The sequence below is a fragment of the Chlamydotis macqueenii genome, chromosome 21 (assembly GCF_036417535.1).
Source record: "Chlamydotis macqueenii isolate bChlMac1 chromosome 21, bChlMac1.mat, whole genome shotgun sequence".
Taxonomy (NCBI): Eukaryota; Metazoa; Chordata; class Aves; order Otidiformes; family Otididae; genus Chlamydotis; species Chlamydotis macqueenii.
Window position 1 is genome coordinate 7,610,207 of NC_141576.1, and position 20,782 is coordinate 7,630,988.

Here is a 20,782-nt window from a genome sequence, read left to right on the forward strand (position 1 = left end):
GATGTCCCTGCTCCTTGCTGGGGAGTTGGACTAGATGACCTTTAAAGGTCCCTTCCAACCCTAACTATTCTGTGATTCTAAAACATCACCATCTTCTCTTTCCATACCAGCTGTCTTCTTTTAGCCAGGTGGTGCTAAAACTTGCTGTTCTTAAAATGCACATTTAGTGTCTGAGGAACACATTCTGTACCATGTGCCTTTACTGTAGCTGCAGTTATAACACCTTTCTAAAACAACTTTCTTCTTGACAGGATGAAGATTCTCTTTGTAATAAACTCTGCACCTTCACCATCACACAGAAAGAATTCATGAATCAACATTGGTAGGAATCTCAAACTTGTGTTCAGAATTTCAGACTGATATTTCTGCCCGTTGAGAAGGAAACAGTCTGTGGACTGCAGTCTGTGGAGCCTTCCTGAGGCACTGTATTTTATAACTCATATGGCTTATTTTGTGCAGGTATCACTGTCACACTTGCAAGATGGTTGATGGGGTTGGTGTTTGCACAGTTTGTGCTAAAGTTTGTCACAAGGATCATGAGATTTCTTATGCCAAGTTCGGATCATTCTTCTGTGACTGTGGAGCCAAGGAGGATGGCAGTTGCCTGGTAAAGTGTCTTCATGTCAACATACAAGCTGTGATTTCTTGAGTTTAAGTCTTTTGCAGAGATTTCTGTTCTGCAGTAAGTTACATCGTGATACGAGTGCATAAGAGTAATTAGTCTTGAAGGCCTTGGCTTTATAATGAATCCTTTTAATTTACGACTTGCCTGGCAATTCACTTTTTTGCACCAAATAAGTGCATTGGCAAATCTCTGTCCTAGGGACTACTGGGATTCCACCTACCTTTACAGAATTTGCAAGTTAGCTTAAGCGACGTAGCAGTCAGTATCACCTTTTTGCGTGTTTTCCACTGGCAGCAAGCAAAGTAACTTTATCTTAAATCTGAAGTTTTTCCAATACTTGGGTGGAGAGTGGCATGCAGGATACTGCTGTGTTGTTTCTTTAAAATTGCAGTCTAAGAGAATTGCACTCTATTTCTTTAAAATTGTATTAATCTTGCTACTATTACAATCTGTATTCTTTTTGTCAGTGGTAAAATTTAGTCTAGTTTTGGGCTTTCAGCATTGCTGTGTCATTCCCAGGCTTTGGTGAAGAGAACTCCCAGCAGTGGTATGAGCTCTACCATGAAAGAATCTGCCTTCCAGAGCGAGCCCAGAGTGCCCGAAAGTGTCATTCGACATGCAAGCACCTCTCCTGCAGAGAAAGCCAAGGTCACCATCAGTGAGGGGAAGGGCCTTGATGAAGAAAAACCCAAGAAGAGCAGCTTGTGTAGAAACGTTGAGGGCTGTCGAGAGGAATTGCAGTCCCAGGTATAATTATCAACTAGCTGTTCAAAGAAGATAGTTTATGATGAGGATCTTATGCAGATTGTGTTGGTTATCAGCCAAGTTGCTCGTTTGTTTGGATTTTTTTGTTTTGGTTTTTTTTTTTTCCTCTTCTCTATGATAAGAGGGATCATAAAAGCAACATCAGGCTTTAAAAACTGGTTGGCATGCAGCTCTTCGGAAGATTCCCTCACTTGACGTTATCCGTTTCTTGTAGGCCAACTTCTCCTTTGCTCCTTTGGTGCTGGAAATGCTGAATTTCTTGATGGATGCCATTCAGATAAACTTCCAGCAAGCTTCAGCCATGGGCAGCAGCAGTCGTGCGCAGCAAGCTCTCAATGAGCTGCATACGTTGGACAAGTCAGTAGAAATGACAGATCAGTTGATGGTACGGTACTAAAGGGGTTATTATGAGTGATTGGGTTATGGGTCATCACTCATTAAGTGGGATCGCTTTTGAACAGAACAATTTCAGTAAAACACTTTTGTATGCTTTGTCCATTAATAACAACTCAGGTCCCAACTCTTGGCTCTCAAGAAGGTGCTTTTGAGAACGTCCGCATGAACTACAGCGGTGACCAGGGCCAGACGATCCGGCAGCTGATCAGTGCTCACGTGCTGAGGCGGGTGGCGATGTGTGTACTGTCCTCTCCGCACGGACGTCGGCAGCACCTGGCTGTGAGTCATGAAAAGGGCAAGGTGAGTTCTCTGACTCCGTGGAGGATATTGGAATCTGAAGGAAAATGAAACAGACTTAGAGCACTGAACAGCAAGCAGAATATTATTTTCTGCTGCCTGTCTCGAGATCTGGATCTTCTGTGAAGTATTGCATAGCTTAGAAAAACCTCTCCTTTTTCAGACAAAAGAGTTCTTGTAGCAGAAACAGTGAAAACACCGGGGACACAATCCTAGAGCTGAAACTGAAATGCCTTCTTCCTCTCAGTTGTAAAGTTTGGTAACTAAATTCATTTTGTTCTGCAGATTACAGTCCTTCAGCTCTCAGCATTGCTGAAACAAGCAGACTCCAGCAAAAGAAAGTTGACCCTTACACGCCTTGCGTCTGCACCCGTTCCATTTACTGTCCTGAGCCTAACTGGAAATCCCTGCAAGGAGGACTACCTAGCTGTGTGTGGACTGAAGGTAAGTGCCTCACAAACCCTTTTCTAAGCAGTTGGAAACATCAGCTCAAAACCAGCTGGATTTCTTTCCTCCAAGGAGCTAGCGCAGAGCTGGCTCCAAAGGTCTGTCACTAATTTTAGCTCATGACTCACTTTTCTACTAGACATACGGAGAAAAAGAAGCAAGACCTATATGAATAATAAATGAGACAATGCCTCAAAATAGTAGTTCTTGTGTTTAGGCCAATTTTACATTAAGACACGAGTCAAGGTTCAGTCATATGAAATCTTGTATGTTAGAACTAGTCTGTAACAACTAGTGTTTTGTAGCAAGGACTCCTCTTTTTTGTGTTCTCCCAAATTTAGATTTGGCTTTCACAGTGCAGAATCCACAAATCTATTATTTAGCCAAGAAACAGCTGGACTCTTTGTGGTTTTGGTTTGAGTTTTGTGGTTTTCTTTTTTTCTTTTCTTTACAGATTTCATGTCATTCATCTTAAATGCAGGAATTTTAGATTCTTACTCTATGAATCATTATTACTAAGAGGAATGCTGGCTTTTAACTCAGTTCTTGGCTTGAAATGTTTATAAACACTTTGTTCTAATATTTGACCAATTTTTTTCACTACTCCAGGACTGCCACGTGTTAACGTTCAGCAGTTCTGGATCGGTCTCTGATCATCTGGTACTTCATCCCCAACTAGCCACTGGAAATTTCATCATTAAAGCTGTGTGGCTGCCAGGATCTCAAACAGAGCTTGCTATTGTGACTGCAGACTTTGTGAAGGTATGTTTGGTCATAAACTATGACCGTCTTCTGGCACATGATGCATCTTCTTGCAGATGTTAGAGTCTGGATCTTTGCGGAATTGTATGTGGAAGAATGTGATCATATTCTTAGTTAGAAATAAATTGGAAGTATAAATTTGTGGTGTTGTAAGAAAAAGCAAAACCAAAGAACCCGAAGAGCAAAAAAATTAACTATAACATCTAATAGATATTCCCTTGTCTCAACTCTTGCCCATTTGCACTGTTTTAAATCGGAGTAGTTAATTATTTCCTTGATTCTTCCCACAGATTTACGATCTCTCTGTAGATGCCTTGAGTCCAACTTTCTATTTCCTTCTACCAAGTTCCAAAATTAGGGATGTCACTTTCCTTTTCAACGAGGAGGGGAAGAACATAATAGTGATCATGTCCTCTGCGGGGTACATCTATACGCAGCTTATGGAAGAGGCGAGCAGTGCCCAGCACGGACCATTCTATGTCACCAATGTGCTTGAAGTCAATCATGACGACCTAAAGGTACTGGTGACTTCCCTTTCTTGTCACATGGGCTGCAGTGGCTTTCTCTCTTTTGCTTGTGTCTTACATTTGAAGGCAGAAGTTTCCTTTCTCCTTTTTTTCTTTTAAGCCCCCTGATCTAGATCAATGAGCTTACCATTCCTCTAAAGACAGAAATATCCTTGCAGTGAAAGGGGGTGGGGGTGAAAATTAAACTCCTTGATCCTTTCATCTAGAAAATGGAGCGTGTTTTCTGTGGCTGACTCTGAAGTCATGCCCAGCAGGATTTCTCAGCAGGGAGACTGCTTCAGAGCAGTGCTGTTCTCAGAGCAAGGCACTCCGAAGGTGCAGTGACCGGAATGGATAAAGTTATGACCATTGCCTGGGCTGCAGAGGTGGAGTGAGCCTTTGCTTCTAATCAATAGCAGCTCTGTAGTCTTGGGGGTGACTTAAAATCTGTCCACATTTCACTTGGTGTTTTTACCCCAGCCTACTCCAAAACAGGGGAGTAGATGAGAAGGTGGCCCTCAGGAAAGCTCTTTTTTGAGCTGAGTACGTGGGGAGTGCTCCATGTGAGATTGTCATAGAGCATTCAGGCACGCAGATGCAGTAGCTGAGGGCGCTACCTACAGCCTACGGATATGCAATCAATCTCAGTATCCCCTTCAAAAGCCTTTGAAGTGTCTGATGGATGAGTTCACCAAGGAGTTGAGCTTAGAAAATTGTCGTTTAGGGCTGTGTTCTCTCACTGGTGGGGAGGGGGTGGGGAAGAGGCTTTTGGAATAATTCCATCATGAGAAATTTAAAAGCCTGACAGACTCTTTTGGAGGGTGTGTGTTTATCTTAAATGTCATCGTTTTGCTCTGATCCTACAGGACAGTAATGGCCAGGTAGCAGGAGGTGGTGTGTCGGTGTATTACTCCCATGTGCTGCAGATGTTGTTCTTCAGTTACTGTCAAGGCAAATCCTTTGCAGCCACCATCAGCCGGGCCAATCTGGAAGTGCAGCGGCTGTTCCCCATTAACATAAAGAGGTGAGGCTCCTGTGAAAGGCTACCCTGAAGTCTTCATTTCTGCTTATATTAATAAATATTAATAATTATTTTTAACATCCCAGCTCTGGATAGCCAAGACCTGTGGTCAGGATCCCCTTTCTGATTGATGATTTCTTGCTTTTTTTTTTTTTTGTGTTGCTTTTGCCCTAACTGCAGAACGATTTGAAACCAAAGCTGGCTGTTTGGGCAGTTGGGCACACATGCATTTTTTTCTTCCCACTAGGATTTCACAGCAGAAAGGTAGCTGCAGAGCGGCCTTACTGCACAGCGCGGAGCTGGTGCAGCAGCTGGAACCGATGGGATTACCCACCCTCAAGGAGGCTGCAGAGCAGGAAGCCTTTGTTTCCTTTCGGCACCAGTACTGCAGTGGACCTTGTGTATTGTGCCTATTAAGGCTTATTTTCAGGCTCCCTTGAAGGAAACCAGTCTCTTGCACTATGAATGTGGCAAGAAAAAAGCTGTTCTGTCACCTGTTGTGACAAGCAGAGCTAGGCATTTAGGCCACAGCCTCTTCGCTAGCCTGACACAAAGCCACTGTCGTGAGAAGGCTCTGTTGAAGGGTCAGGTTCCAAGAGCTCCCTAGCCCCAGTCAGTTTTGGCTTAGTCTTTTTGCAGCTTTGTTTTCTTTTCTTTTTTTTTTTTTTTTTCCCCCCCAGTGAGCATTGTCACACAGATTCTCCTGCATTGACCTTTGCTTAGTTCCACTGGGTGTGTAGAAACATGAGACTGTACATCTGTTCAGATAAAAAGATAGCTGAAAGCCATTTTAAAATTACTCTCTTGATTTGGGGCATAAAATGTTGATAAGTAAGTGTCTGTCGTCGAGTTTTCAGGGTAGAGATCAGGGCTGTAGGTAGGGATACTCGTGCCTTCTGCCCACTGAAGTGACTGCCTCGGTTTTCTCGTCTGTAAAATGGGTGCCGATATTCCTGGTTTTTCATGAATGCAGTGCTTTGAATTCCTGCTGAGGATGAAGCTTTAACCGATTTGAATGGTGATGGATTTTGTGTATTTTCACTTGTTGCCTCTCAAATTAATGTCATTCTGCTCTTCATCCCTTGCAGTTCAAATGGTGGAAGTAAGACTTCACCGGCGCTATGTCAGTGGTCTGAGGTGATGAATCACCCTGGCTTGGTGTGCTGTGTTCAGCAAACCACAGGTGTCCCACTGGTGGTGATGGTGAAGCCAGACACCTTTCTCATCCAGGAGATCAAAACCTTGCCAGCCAAAGCAAAGGTTAGTCATAGTTTCCTGTATTTTTGTCCCTTAAAATGCGGTTTCTTGTTATTCCATCAACAAGATCTCTAGTCTTTGCAGCTTTTCTAATGCAAAGAGTTTGTTTCTCCAAGCAGCAGTTGCCAGGTCCTTTCCTTGACCATTGCTTGCCTTTGCAGATTCAGGACATGGTGGCCATCCGTCACACAGCCTGCAATGAGCAGCAGAGGACCACTATGATCCTCCTGTGCGAAGACGGCAGCCTGAGGATCTACATGGCCAACGTAGAGAATACTTCCTACTGGCTCCAGCCCTCTCTCCAGCCTAGCAGTGTCATCAGCATCATGAAGCCAGTTCGCAAGCGCAAGGCAGCTGCTATTAGTAAGGGACTTCTCATACTTATCTCTTGCAAGGTAGCAGTGGCAAATGTAGATGCAGAGATTGGTCAGCATTGTATAGACACTTCAGATGTTCACTTCTGACAATTACCAGTTAACCTCAGGGCTAAGTACTGGCTAAGTTTGGGTAAAATGTTTCCATAGATGTGTGTATAACTGCCTAACTGTCTGGCTCTCATGGGCATTTCCAAAGGAAGCAAACTCATTCTGCAGCTTTTTTTACCATAGCTTTGCCTGTTTAGAATGTATTTTGTTAGAAACGTCTCTCTTCCCTTTCAGCAACTCGCACATCCAGCCAAGTGAACTTCCCTATTGACTTCTTTGAACACAACCAGCAGCTCACAGATGTAGAGTTTGGAGGCAATGACCTGCTGCAGGTTTACAATGCTCAGCAAATAAAGCACCGGCTCAATTCCACTGGCATGTATGTGGCCAACACAAAGGTAAATGGGGCCGCTTGGGAATTCTCTTGGGCTTCTAGGTGACATTATTGTCCGGATTGATAGCATGCCTTTTCTTAGAAGTCTACATTGTTTAAATGACCCTGTACAAATCCTGTGGTACTCTTACATAAACAGTGGAGGCACCTGTGTACACACTTCAGTTTCTCAGTTTAGCACTGAATTTTTGACTTCATCTTTCTGAGCTCTGATTTGTCTTCTGCAGCCTGGGGGTTTCACCATTGAAGTGACGAACAATAACAGCACGATGGTGATGACAGGCATGCGGATCCAGATTGGCACACAAGCGATAGAGAGAGCGCCCTCATACTTGGAGATCTTTGGCCGCACCATGCAGCTGAACATGACCAGGGCTCGTTGGTTTGACTTTCCTTTCACTCGCGAGGAAGCCTTGCAAGCTGACAAAAAACTAACCATCTTCAGTAAGTCTTCGTTAATTGTTTGCTTTGATTACATGTTGGTTTTACACTTGAGTGGACTGAAGCTGCTGTGCTTCACCTCATAGTAGGGAGGGTTTTCTGTTCGTTTGACCTGGCTACAGAAACAGTTCGAGGGGCAGATCCTGAACATTTAATAACTTTATGTATGGCCCAGTTTCTTGCTGCAGTGGATGAATGTGCAATGCTCAGTAATTTTGTGTTGAGGTAATAGAGAAGGAAAGTGGCCTTGAAAAGGAGATGAAACAGTCAGATTGGGTGTATATTAATTATGCAGTACAGTTGCTATCCTGATCTTACGAGCTGTGCTTGCTTGTATTCAAAAGAAACTGTTTTGCTAGTTTTTAAGAAATTTCTTTCATCACTGCAGTTGGGGCTTCTGTGGATCCTGCGGGAGTCACAATGATGGATTCCATAAAAATTTATGGCAAAACCAAAGAGCACTTTGGATGGCCTGATGAGCCCCCTGAGGATTTCCCGTCCGCTTCGGTGAGCAACGTTTGTCCCCCAAACCTGAATCAAGGGAATGGCACTGGAGACACGGAGTCGGCTACCCCTGCTGCTGCCAGTGGTACTGTCCTGGAGAGGTATTTCCACAGTCTTTCTTTTATTTCTCCTTGAAAATGAGTAGTTGCTCTAGAGGGATCCTAGGTACGCTTGTGTGACTTTCCTAGCTGGGAGAACTTAAGGGAGTTAGCGAGTTGTTCTCACTGCCATACAAAAGAACAACTGAAAGGTCAGTGATTATCCCCTAAGGAGGGCTTTGTGCTCACTCTTGATTTCTCTGGTAGAGTAGGTGGATAGATCTGTGTGCATGCTTCATTTTGCTAGGTTCATTTGTTACAGCAGTCTTGAAGAGCTAAACAAGATTTCTGCAATCTTGGTCCATTTCCTCATTTCAGACTGGCCCTTTTTGGCTTACAAAGGTTAGGCCTCTCTGAAGTTAAATTTAGTTTTGAGGAGGACTTTGTGTGTGACCTTACTTTAAGCTAGTGGTTCCCACCAACTTAACTTGCAGCCCGTATGTCTCAGGCTTAACTGCTGTGGTGGAAAAAGTGTTGGGTTCCCCCCGCCCCCGCCATATCCCTACTGAGAGTCAAACCACAAGGGTGAGCTGGGCGTATATTTAGCAGAAGAAAGAGAAGATTTTTCTTTAATCCACCCCATATTCTTCCTCTGAGCTCATACAGTCTGTAGCATAAGGGTTGTAGAAAGCCTGGCAAACCAGCAAGGATAGAAGGGAAAGAGATCAAAGGGGAACTAGCACTGCTGAAAAATTAGGTTTTTAAGGGATGCACTGCTTGACTGTGAGTAAATGGTGGTTAATTTTGTCTTACTGAAATTCTCAGGTAAGGTTCAGGGCTTGGAGTGGCAGATATGTCCAGCTGAAGGACCTGTTTGGTCACCCTTTAATATTTTGTGGGATTTTTTTGTCTTTTCTTCCCTCCTCTGCTGTGACATCTCCACAAGATGTCCCTCTCTGCTCAGACATGCTTCCTGGTTTTCCAAAGCAGTGGGGTTAGATTCTAACAACTCAGAACCCAGAAAATCATTCTTTTCATTTTTACTTACATGTTACAGAATGCAGCATAGTTACCTTAGAAAGGGTTCTTGAGTAGCAGCAACTAATGGCAGGCAAGAGGCAGCTTTCCTATCAGAAGTTTGATGTCTGCACTTCAAATTTAACCTTCAGTGGTGTTAAGCGATGTGCTTGGCTTCTCTGTGCAAGGTGGCCTGGATCTCCTTTATTTGTTTTGCTATTAGGCAAGTGTCTGCTGCCCAGACAGAAAGAACTGTGCTTAGATTAACTGTATATAGTGCTCTCCCGGCTTCCTGGTTTCCCCATTTAATTTGCCTGTTGCTTAGAATGTGTTCTAGGGAGTTTTTCTGTGAGCTTTACACATTATTTTTTTTTTTTCCTTTTTCTTTGCTCCCCCAAAGTTCTGAAACTGAGTCCCTAACCACCCTGGACCGGTTAGTATATCATCCTTTTCTCTGCACGAATGGGTGTGTGTCAGAGAGACAGAACACTTGGTGTGGCTTTTGTTGATTGGGTTTTTTTTGTTTGTTTTCCAAGTGACATTTGCTTCTTTACATTCTGGTCATTGCATGGCAGGTGGTTTAGCAAAATGTAAAGATGAGGTGGTTTGCAGATTTTTGCTGTACACAGCGTAACTGTTGCTTGATTGACAGACTCCTCTTTTCGCTTTGTTCCCTCTTCGCATCCTTTTATCCCACATATATTCCCCTCCTAGCTTTATCGAGGCTGACTGCGCGTAGGGGAATGTAATGTTGTTTATCACCACCAGACCAGACAATTGTTTCTTCTACCTCATATCCAACCCTACACTGTTATTTCTCCCCTTAATGCTCTCTCTTCCCTCCTTTTTCCTGTATCCTTGCACTGCTCCTGCTGGTGTGTCAGATGCCATTTCAGGTAGTTCTACTGCGAGGCATGAAGTGGTGCTGCAAGGGAGATTCAGCACTTTGCCACAAGTTGTAAATAAGGTTTTCCCTTGGGGCAGGTGTTTTACGAGCCTGCCTTACCGTTGTCAAAAGTTTAGACCTCAGCATCTCTCGCTTGGGTCGTACCCAATGCTCCAAGTTAATTTTCCTCCGGAATATTTTGTGCTGAAACTCCAAATTGGAAAGAACAACCTGTGTGAAAATAGCAAGCGAGTAGAATCTTGCTCCCTTAGAAAAGTCGGTTACGCTTTTTCCCATGTGTCATACCAACCCTTGATCTGCAGTCATATGTACGTCTGTGGGCCATGGTGAATTGGTACTGTCAAGACAATCCAAGTTATCCCTGCTGCAGGCTGCGTAAGGAAATGTTTTATCCTCTTTGGTAGAGAAAAGCCCCTGTCTTTCAGCTGTGGATTATTAAAGCAGTCCTAAGTTTGTCTGTGAGCGTGAGCCAGGTTTAACTCTGGTCTGTAACACAATGAAATGATATGCATGGTGCCTGTGGCAGGTTTTATCATGCTTTGATTTTGTACTTGGCATTCGTTAGCTGTCTCTGAGCTACTCATGACTGTAGCCCGCATAAAGCAGAGTGCTAAGGAGAGAGAAGGGTTGCTGTACTCAAGCCTGCTTTCCTTTCTCCCTTCAGGCTAGTAGTGAGTTCTTTAGAAGCGCTGGAAAGCTGCTTTGCTGTAGGACCAGTCAACGAGAAGGCAAGTAACTTTCTGAATACATTCTTGAGCTTTCAGAGATGGGGGAGGAGGGGCAAGATCAGCAGCACCTCCTGCAGCCCTGGGGGCCTGATACAGAAGAGAGCCGCATCCGTTTTGCTCAGAGCACTGATCTGAAAGTTGACGTAGCGAAAAGCATTTGAAACTAGTTTAGAGTGACAATTGGCATTTGCATTTATCGCTGGTGGGATTTTTGTGCTGTGGAGTGACCTCGTTTACAAAAACAGCAGGGTAGAAGCCCATAAATCTCAACAGGACTTTTCTTATGTAGACGTGTGAAATGTTCCTTAAATGACAAATGGTAAATTGAGGAGGCTCTCAAAACCGTACTGAAGGAAGGCAGAAACTTGCATGCACAGTGCAAGGAGGAGGGAGCTGCAGGTAGGCTGAGAAACCAGACTCGTGCGTCACCTTAATGGTAAATGTACTGAAGAATGTTTTTTGTTCTCGGGAGCAGGAGAAGAATAAAGTGGCAGCTCAGGAACTGGCTACTATGCTGCTGTCCATGCCAGCTCCTTCCAGCGTCCAGCAGCAAACTAAGAGCCTTTTGGCTAGCTTGCACACCAGCCGCTCAGCGTACCATAACCACAAGGTAACATGGTGCAAGGATTTCGATATCTCCTGTAACTTGCCAGTTTATGGTTGAGGTGCAGCATGCCCCTAGAAAGCCCTCCATGCAGCATAAACCTGCTGGTTAATTTTCCTTTAGCTTCTGCTGCCTGCCTTGCTGGCTTTTGTGTTTCACCAGACCTTCACTACTTAAAATGCTTTCTGAAGATTTTGGTGGGAAATGGTGTCAGTTAATCTAGAGAAATGAGGATCTCGAAACACATGAAGTTTGTTTGCAAACTGTGTCCATAGCTCTGGTTTTCATTTCCAAAGGCATCTGGCTTAGGGTGATAAGAAAATACTCAGGGTAAGCAGTGGTTTGACTGTGTGCTAGCGTAACTGCAGTAAATGCACAGATGCCTGCAGAGAGCCTTTGCTAAACACTTGCTGAATGATTGCGTTTATACACTGGTCTTTCCATCCACATTCAAGCCTGAGGGGAAGCAAATGTGAAAATCAGTTCTCGAGCCGGATTTCTTTTGTTACAGTGACTTTTTAATATTAGTTGTCCTTCCTATGTGACACTGGCCAACAGTTAAAGCAGCGAGTGCCGGATTTCCCCAGGATCTGTCTAGCAGTTGTACTTTACTTGCTTTGTTGTACTGCTGTCTGTTGTTTTTCTTTGCCTACGTCAGCTTTCACTTTACAGGACCAAGCGTTGTTAAGTAAAGCCATTCAGTATTTGAGTTCCTCAACCAAAGAAGGAAAGGACCTTGATCCTGAAGTATTTCAGAGGCTAGTCATCACTGCTCGATCCATTGCGATTATGAGACCCAACAATCTGGTCCACTATACAGAATCAAAGCTGCCGCAGTTGGAGACAGGTAGATAAGTCCATAATTTTCTTCAACTTTCTGTTGTGATAATTGAAGATGTCTTGAGGTATCTGGTTCGGTGTAACGGGGACTGTATTTGACACGTTTGTTAGGCATGCGATAGTCCTTGTAATGAGGATATTGGAGCCTCTAACAAAAGCCATTTAAGTAAACTTGGTGTTACTCTGCTTGCTAATGCTTTCCCCTGCACATATCTGACAAGTGTTTTTTAATCTGTACAGAGAGTGAAGAGGGACAAGAGGCCCAGAAACACGCTGAAGGAGATGGCTGCACGTTTATTACCCAGCTGGTTAATCACTTTTGGAAACTACATGCATCAAAACCCAAAAACGCCTTCCTTGCCCCTGCTTGCTTGCCAGGTGTGCTAGCTCTTTTTTTTTTCCTATTCTAAAGCTTGTATTTTGAAGGAGCCTATTTTAAGCTTATAAACAGAGATTACTTGTTCCAAACTAGACTTAAGGTGTTAATGATGTGATGAATGCTTTTTAAGGCATATCTGCTCTAATGCTTTTGTTCAAAAGTATGTGTATTGTGCTAGTAAAAAGCGACTGATGATTGATTTATTCACATCTGACTTCATGATGGGGTTGGAGGATATTTGGTGGTGCTCGAATATGGCATACACAGTATTATATTAGACAGACAAGACTGGTGTACAAGCTCATTTTGGATTGAAACTTTTATATATTTGTGGTGCTAACATTGTGCCTTGAAGCCTGCAGACAAAAGATGCTTCCTGCAGTGTCTCACTCTATGTGCTGAAATGGAAGATGGTTGACTACAGTCCTACTTTTCTTCCTCCTTAGGTCTCACTCACGTTGAAGCCACAGTCAATGCTCTGGTGGATATTATCCATGGATACTGCACGTGTGAACTGGATTGTATCCATACAGCATCCAAGATCTATATGCAAATGTTGCTTTGCCCGGTATGTAATCTTGCTCTGCTCTGCATCAAACTATAGCGCTGGTAATACGAAGAGAATTAAACACAGGTAGAATGATCGTACGTAGTACGGGTTCAAAACGGACACATGCAGCCAAAACCATAGAGCCAAAAGTGAAAGAAGGAGAAATTCCTCTCCTTGTATCTTAGTAATGTTTGTGATGCACTGCACATGGAATGGTACGTATTGCTTTATTGCTGGGGGAAACAGGGAGTTTAGAAATTGGGCAGTGACGTGTCTTATGTGAATCATGACCAACAGAGAGTCGCAAGTGTATTTTTAGCTATTCTTGCCAAATACTGTGAATAAGCACTTAAAGCTTAGGAAGTTTAATGATTAACTATTAACCCTCTAGGATCCTGCAGTGAGCTTTTCCTGCAAACAAGCTTTGATCAGAGTGCTGAGACCAAGGAACAAGCGGAGGCATGTCACCTTGCCATCCTCCCCTCGGAGCAATACTCCTATGGGTATGCAAGATCCATTCATCTTTGCTTTTAAATGAGCATGACCTACTTTATTTGTCAGAAAAGGCAAGAAAATAAACCAATCGTATAAATTGGGACTGAAAAAAACTAAAACCAGTATTTCTCCTTTCTTTTGCTCTCTCTTGTCCCCTAAACACCCTCGCCTTTTTTTTTTTTTTTTTTTTTTTTTAAATAAACATTCACCTCTTCTTTGGTATCCTGGGATTCAAGAGGAGGCCTCTGTGAGATATTCCCCTTTCAGTGACAGGGAAATTCAGTTATTTTATCTAGGAGTTAATAGTCCAGACTGTCTTAGTATTTCTGTGCGTATTTTTAAAACCTTATAAATCAGTCATAAAGATGTGTGCAGACCAAAATTAGAGTATCAGATCTCCATCCAAGAGATGCTTTTTTACATTAACGTGAATTGTACTTGTCATAGAATCTATTAGTGACTGGGGGTAGGCTGAGGACAGCTTAGATTTTTCTCCAGCGTGTTCGTGTTGTTGTGAGGGAAGAGTGCATTTGTGAATTAATCCTTTGTAACTCAGGAGATAAGGATGATGATGATGATGACGACGCAGAAGACAAGCTGCAGAGTTCTGGGATAGCAAATGGCGAGCATATCCGACAAGAAAGCCAGGAGCAAAGCGAAGTTGATCACGGGGACTTTGAGATGGTGGTAAGTCCAGAGTGCTTTTCTTTGGAGCCTTTTAAGTATGTTAGGTTCTTGAGTTTAATTTAGTTATGATGAACCAGTTTGTAGTACTCCACTAGCTGGTGGTGGTTTGGTGAAACCTCTCACTGTGTTTCCTCTCCATAGTCTGAATCCATGGTTCTGGAGACTTCTGAAAATGTGAATAATGGGAACCCTTCTCCCCTGGAGGCTCTTCTGGCTGGCGCGGAGGGATTCCCTCCTATGCTGGATATTCCTCCAGATGCAGATGATGAAACAATGGTGGAATTGGCTATTGCCCTGAGCCTGCAACAAGATCAGCAAGGTAAGATGTAGGCGTTATTGGCAGTCAAAAAGGTAAATAGAATATGAGGAAACTGGAAAGGAAACAGAGTAGAAGCTGTTGATATCACCACCAACAAAGCAAAGATAGTAGAACTATGAAATATGTAGAGAAAGCCAGAGTTAATTTAATTCTCTCATGGAAAGATAGGCATAATTTTTTTCTTCTTGCAGGGAGCAGCAGTAGTGCACTTGGACTTCAGAGCTTAGGACTGTCTGGCCAAGCACCCAGCTCTTCTTCTCTTGATGCAGGAACGCTCTCAGATACAACGGCATCAGGTAACTTCACTGCGAGGAATCAAGCTTTTTTGATTTTGATCTGAATGCTGACTTAAAATTTGTTTGTAAATACAGTTCTAAAGAACCAGTTATTACTATTGGCTTCGTGTATTTTTGATAGCGTATTTATGACCTTTTCCTGCTTTGATAGACTTTTGTTATAGGCTTTTAAGGAAGTTATTTCCTCTTCTTAAAATAAAGCAGACAAAGTAAACCATATACTGTATTTCTTTTGCATTTATAAACAACTAAACATTGGTCTTCAAATAACTTGTATAATTGTCTATTTGATGAGAAGGTTTCCTTCTCCCCTCCACTGCTTTTAGCAGGCTTAAATGTACTGATGAACACTTCATAAGTTTAGTTTTGTAGTTGAAAATTGACGCAAAACCCAAAGACAAATCTTCGTGGCTTTTTTTTTTCATAGCATGTGCTTCTTCTGAAGTTCTATCAAGACAGTGTTTTTACTTGTAACAGCTCTCTTTATTCTCTTAGCTCCAGCATCCGATGATGAGGGCAGCACAGCTGCAACGGATGGCTCAACCCTTCGGACTTCGCCTGCAGACCACGGTGGGAGCGTGGGCTCTGAGAGTGGCGGCAGCGCAGTGGACTCCGTAGCTGGTGAGCACAGTGGTAGGTATCTCTTGCTGCACCGGTGTCTGTCCATCTGGTTTCTACTGTAATAGGACTTCACCAAAGTGAGAGGAATGGGTAATCCCTCTAAAGAAGAAATCCCGGTTCCAAGTAAATGATGCCATGCATCATTTTTTGGCTACTGCCAAGGTGACTGAGTGTTTACTCACTTTTTGTAGTTTTCTAGAAGTGTGGAATCTGCAGTAGTTTTTGGTGGCCTGTAATGACAAAATGCAGTAGCCTAGAGTGAGACTGAAAGAATCCAGTACACTGCTGGATAAGTTTGACTGGGGTAGAATTAATTTCTCTCTTTTTTGCTTGGGACCTTTACCCAGGTAAAACTCATCACAGACTTTTATTAAAAAAAAAACTCTGCAAGCTGCCCATCCTGTGTATAACACACCTCTTCTGACTCAGTTTAAATTACTTCAGTGAAACCAATTCTGTTTGGGACATAAAGATGAGAGTGGCAGACAAAAGAATGTTAAGTTGCACCTCTAGAAATTACTCTTCTAGCTTTATGAAGGTAACCAAAGACAAAGTCTCCTTTGAATGATGGTTCCAAAGGATAGTTCAGCTGCGTCAGTTGCTATAAGCAGGCAAGATGCATGTTCCGTTGTGCTGACATTGTCTTTCCTTTTCTTAATTTTTCTTTTTCAGTGTCTGGCCGGAGCAGTGCCTATGGGGACACGACAGCTGAGGGCCACCCTGCTGGACCCGGCAGCGTCAGCTCAAGCACAGGCGCTATCAGCACAGCCACAGGCCAGCAAGAAGGAGATGGTTCAGAAGGGGAAGGGGAGGCAGAGGGAGATGTCCACGCCAGCAATAGGCAAGGGGCTTTGTTTTCCTCTTCAAGAACAGCACCTCTGGTCTGCAGTGTCGTTGCTTATAGAGGAGTGGACTATTGGTGCTGGAATTCAGAGTGTGATTTGTGACTGTTGCATAATAAAAAATGAAAGTCAGAAACAAGGAATAGAGCAAACTATGCCATTGGAAAATGCCTCCCTCTGTGCATTCACCGTGTAACGTGTTACACATACCTAATGTGTGTCCCACAAAACCGCTGCATGTACAAAGTGATGAAAAAGCCCTCCGTGAGTCTAGTAAAGAGAGGAATCGCCAAAATCTACAGCTTGTGAGCCTGTGAAATTCAGAGTTAGAGAAATAAAGTATGTGAAAGAGTGCTAAGCACTTTGGGAAAGATCTGCAGTTTTTCATTCTGTTAGGAACAGATGTTCAGTCATTTTTACAGTGTAGTTTGGAACTAATTTGTAGTATCTGTTTCTAGATAGAATTCTGCAAGTAGTCGTGGTAGCCAGGGTAGATCTGAAGTGAAGAACTAAGTCAACTGCCAAAGTTGCTCTCATCTTTGACATAGCTTGAGTGCAAAGTCTGAGGGAGTCCACTCCTGTCTGTGCTGATTTTTCTGATCGCTAAAATTATCAGAGCACTGGAGCATCTCTCCTATGAAGAAAGACTGAGAGAGTTGGGACTGTTCAGCCTGAAGAAGAAGAGGCTCCAGGGAGACCTTAGACCTTTCAGTACCTAAAGGGGCCTATAAAAAAGATGGGGACAAACTTTTTCTCAGGGCCTATAGCGATGGTACAAAGGGTAATGGTTTTAAACTAAAGGAGAGCAGATTTAGACTAGATATAATGAAGATGCTGAAGCACTGGAACAGAGTTGCCCAGAGAGGTGGTGGATGCCCCATCCATGAAGACATTTGGGGTCAGACTGGACGGGGCTCTGAGCAACCTGATCTGGTTGGAGATGGGCTTTAAAGGTCCCTTCCCACCCAAACCATTCTGTGATTCTGTGATTTGATGACCTTAGGATTACTTCATGTTCTGAATGTATGTGGTAAATTGCAGTGCTCTGTTGGTAATCCTGCTGGGTCTAATATTTCTTGTGATGTGTCTGAAGTCCTTTGTGTTTGATTCCTGGCTTCTGACTTCCCAGGTTGCACATGGTCCGACTCATGTTGCTGGAGAGGCTGCTGCAAAACTTACCTCAGCTGAGGAATGTTGGAGGAGTCCGGGCCATTCCTTATATGCAGGTAACTGAGGAGAGCTCCAGAGTTAAGCTTTAATAAAATAGTTGATCACTACTACTGCTGAGCTTCTGTTTGCACATGCTTTTCTCTTTCTCTTTCTGGCCCAGTCACAGTGTGTGAGTCCAGCTCTAAAGTGTTAGATCAGTTGCACAGCATTCCTTACCTGTAGGTTTTTGCTGGATGTGTACCCTTTCTCAGTGTGGTGTTAGCTGGCTGATGAGCCTGAGAACTGAAATCCTTGAACCATGATGTACTTGGGAGAGTCTTCTGGGTTTATACTGAATGCTCATATTAGGGTGTGATGGCGCAGGCAGAATTTGGGAAAGCATGTAAGTAAGTGAAGATAAAATCTGCAGGGGTTTTGCGAGAGATAATCCGTATTTATCTTGAAAACGTGGAACCTGCCTTCTATTCATTCTCTGACTTCTATTTTCAGGTTATTCTGATGCTCACAACAGACCTAGATGGAGATGATGAGAAAGATAAGGGAGCTTTAGATAACCTTCTGTCCCAGCTGATTGCAGAACTGTGCATGGACAAAAAGGTACGCTGTGGTAGGAGCACATGCTTTTCAGTTTGCTCCTTCTAGACAGGGCTTCTTCCCATGGAGTAATTAAATGCATAGGAGTCATAAAAACACATTGCGCTATGGATGTGTTCAGGCAGTTTCTTTCTCTTGGCTCACTTCGCATAAGGTTGAAAATAACATGAGTGTAACTCTCACTGTTGCTTGGTTCCAGCATCCACAAGTAAGCATGAAAATTTGTTTCGCTTGAATTAAATTCTTAAAACAGGCGTAATGAGCGATGCATAATTGACATATATACCTTTTCATTTGTTTAATACTGTTCTCTGGCATCCAGGCCACTCTCTACCCTTATATTGAGGAATTCGTGATGCCTTTTTAGTATTATTCCTTGAGCCTAAATTGGAAATGCTTCATGAGGATCAGGGCACTGAAATTCAGATGCTTAGAACAATATGCTCAGCTCTGTAAGTAAGCAAGCTCTCTCCTTGCAGGATGTGTCTAAGAAAAATGAGCGCTCTCCTGTGAATGAAGTGCACTTGGTGGTAATGAGGCTGCTCAGTGTGTTCATGTCCAGAACTAAGTCAGGATCCAAGTCTTCCATTTGTGAGGTACATTGTTCAAACTTGGTTTGTCAGGGGGATGATGTGGTTGGGGGGCTGCCGACTGAAAGAGCTGGTCTAAAACTGAAAACAGAAGTGCTTCGGAAAAAATTATGAGGAATCTGTAATGTTACTGGACTCTTGTGGAAAAACATCTTTGCTGAAACTCAGAGGCAACAGACATGTAAAGGCAACAGGATTCACTTGTTTTGTGCGCGGTTTCTGACTGAGCTAAGGGCAGCACGTTAATGATGTTATTTAAAACGGTCTGGCAGATTTTTTCCTTGCATCTTACTGATGCTGAAGGGGTTAAAGAGGATTTGTAATGTGATTATTGGAAAGCAATATGCTGCTGTGTCAACGTAAAAGTCGCTAAGAGGATTCCTTAGATATTTGTTGCTAAAAGGTACAGTAATAAGGCATAAAAAGCAGTATGTGTGGTGGGAAGGAGATTAATAAAAAAGCATAGAGGTTAAAAAATTTAGTCTGAACTGCATCAAATTTTAATGAGCTTATGAGCTGTGGGGTTTGTTTGGATTTACAGGGCTGCTTTAATAGTTTTATTTACAGTAGCTTTTTCTCCAGCCTTTGTTATTCATTTGAGCTTCCCACAGAAATCAAAGCTCATCGTCTTGCAGAATGCAGGTGGAGCAATACCTGGGTGGAGCAGAGCCTCTGAGCGGCATCTGCAACAGGAACTCTTTCTTTACCAGAATTTACCCCCAGCTGGCCAAATCCAAGATAAACAAATAGAAATCCCAACTTTAAAAAAAAAAAAAAAAAAAAAAAAGACGAGTGAAAAAAAAGAAGGGGAAAAAAAGCCCTAGTCGTCTAATCCATAGCAGAGTGGCCTCTGGCACATGTGTCGAGGGGAGATTAGACTTAAGAGGAGATTTTATTTGTTTTCCTTTACTAAGCGGTTGTTCAAAAGAGTCTCTCTAAATATTTGAGTTGCTTTTCATAAACACAAAAAAAAAACCAAAAAAAAAACCCAACCTCAAACAAACCCCAAACTTAAAAGCTGCCTGTAAAGTTTCATAAAAACCTGCTCTCTTATCCATACTGTCAGGAGCAACTGCTGTCTGATTCTCACAGCTTGCCCTGCTCTTCCAGCACGGTGGTTCTCAAGTCCTCTAGTAATCCACCTCGTCTTTGTTTCAGTCTTCCTCCCTCATCTCTAGTGCCACTGCTGCTGCGTTGTTGAGTTCTGGTGCTGTTGACTACTGTCTGCACGTGCTGAAGTCTTTGCTGGAGTACTGGAAAAGCCAGCAGAATGATGAGGAGCCTGTAGCCACCAGCCAGCTCCTGAAACCTCACACTACTTCTTCTCCACCTGACATGAGCCCCTTTTTCCTCCGCCAGTACGTGAAGGTGAGTCCTACCCTATGCTGTTAGCTTTACATGACCTGCATTAAAAGTCTGCTGCACAGAAACAAGTAAAAGCCTCTTTGCAGAACTGGTTTTCCCCTAGTAGTGCAATTAAAATCCATTCTTGAGCATGTGGTTACAACTAGGATTGCTTTGAGTTCTCTCAGAGCATCCCAGCTCGCTGTGTCCATTGATGCACTCCTAAACCAGGCAGTTCTGAGGACCTGCTGTCACTGTTTCTGGTTGAAATGTTAATCTTCATGAAGGGAAGCTGCTGCGTCGTGTGACTCCTTTTGCTTGGCAGGCAGAATTTCTGAACCGCTGCTACTTACTGTGGCAAGGAAGCAGAGCAGTTGATGGGGATTTCCACCCTAAACCCTGAACTTGTTCAGCCACCCTGGTGCCTTTGTGCTAAGGTGCTGCTGGCAGTGGGAGGCTTTGATATATGTACAGGTGCCCTGAAAAAAGCCCAGTTAAATGTAAGAATGTCTCCTAAGTTGAAAGCTCATATATGAAAATGCCTTATTACTATTACTAGCTTACTGCCTCCTAATAGTTGCCATCTAAAGTCCTCCTGCAGGTTTGTCAGCTTATTTTTATTTATCAATAAGGAGTTGTTCTTCTGGCTGCAAGGTGCAGAAGAGTTTTGTTTTTAGAAAATCAATAAATGTACGCTGTAGCTTGTCATGACACCACACCGGGAGCATTCAGTGGCAGAGCCCGATTGATTGCTCTTGCTTTCAGGGTCACGCTGCAGATGTCTTTGAGGCCTACACTCAGCTCCTGACAGAGATGGTACTGCGGCTGCCCTATCAGATCAAGAAGATTGCAGACACAAACTCCCGCATTCCACCTCCCATCTTTGATCACTCCTGGTTTTACTTTTTGTCTGAGGTAAGT

The 20,782-nt window shown here is 43.2% G+C and overlaps 1 protein-coding gene across 2 annotated transcripts in view; it reads left to right on the forward strand.

The window, feature by feature from the left end:
* UBR4 (ubiquitin protein ligase E3 component n-recognin 4) overlaps positions 1-20,782 on the forward strand; it is a 79,581-nt gene that overhangs the window by 25,185 nt on the left and 33,614 nt on the right. The window contains exons 36-66 of one of the 2 annotated variants that reach the window (XM_086764730.1): positions 252-322; positions 460-607; positions 1,145-1,372; positions 1,605-1,775; positions 1,904-2,086; positions 2,369-2,527; positions 3,140-3,292; positions 3,583-3,810; positions 4,665-4,822; positions 5,908-6,079; positions 6,238-6,439; positions 6,736-6,899; positions 7,123-7,339; positions 7,725-7,941; positions 9,296-9,328; positions 10,467-10,530; positions 11,006-11,140; positions 11,807-11,981; positions 12,215-12,352; positions 12,800-12,921; positions 13,295-13,406; positions 13,955-14,085; positions 14,227-14,404; positions 14,596-14,700; positions 15,196-15,333; positions 15,994-16,162; positions 17,293-17,389; positions 17,823-17,930; positions 18,407-18,523; positions 19,676-19,885; positions 20,627-20,776. In XM_086764730.1, coding sequence (XP_086620856.1) covers positions 252-322; positions 460-607; positions 1,145-1,372; positions 1,605-1,775; positions 1,904-2,086; positions 2,369-2,527; positions 3,140-3,292; positions 3,583-3,810; positions 4,665-4,822; positions 5,908-6,079; positions 6,238-6,439; positions 6,736-6,899; positions 7,123-7,339; positions 7,725-7,941; positions 9,296-9,328; positions 10,467-10,530; positions 11,006-11,140; positions 11,807-11,981; positions 12,215-12,352; positions 12,800-12,921; positions 13,295-13,406; positions 13,955-14,085; positions 14,227-14,404; positions 14,596-14,700; positions 15,196-15,333; positions 15,994-16,162; positions 17,293-17,389; positions 17,823-17,930; positions 18,407-18,523; positions 19,676-19,885; positions 20,627-20,776 — 4,653 coding nt within the window. The remainder of the gene's footprint in view (positions 1-251; positions 323-459; positions 608-1,144; positions 1,373-1,604; positions 1,776-1,903; positions 2,087-2,368; positions 2,528-3,139; positions 3,293-3,582; positions 3,811-4,664; positions 4,823-5,907; positions 6,080-6,237; positions 6,440-6,735; positions 6,900-7,122; positions 7,340-7,724; positions 7,942-9,295; positions 9,329-10,466; positions 10,531-11,005; positions 11,141-11,806; positions 11,982-12,214; positions 12,353-12,799; positions 12,922-13,294; positions 13,407-13,954; positions 14,086-14,226; positions 14,405-14,595; positions 14,701-15,195; positions 15,334-15,993; positions 16,163-17,292; positions 17,390-17,822; positions 17,931-18,406; positions 18,524-19,675; positions 19,886-20,626; positions 20,777-20,782) is intronic. The other variant, XM_086764731.1, reaches the window with a different exon arrangement.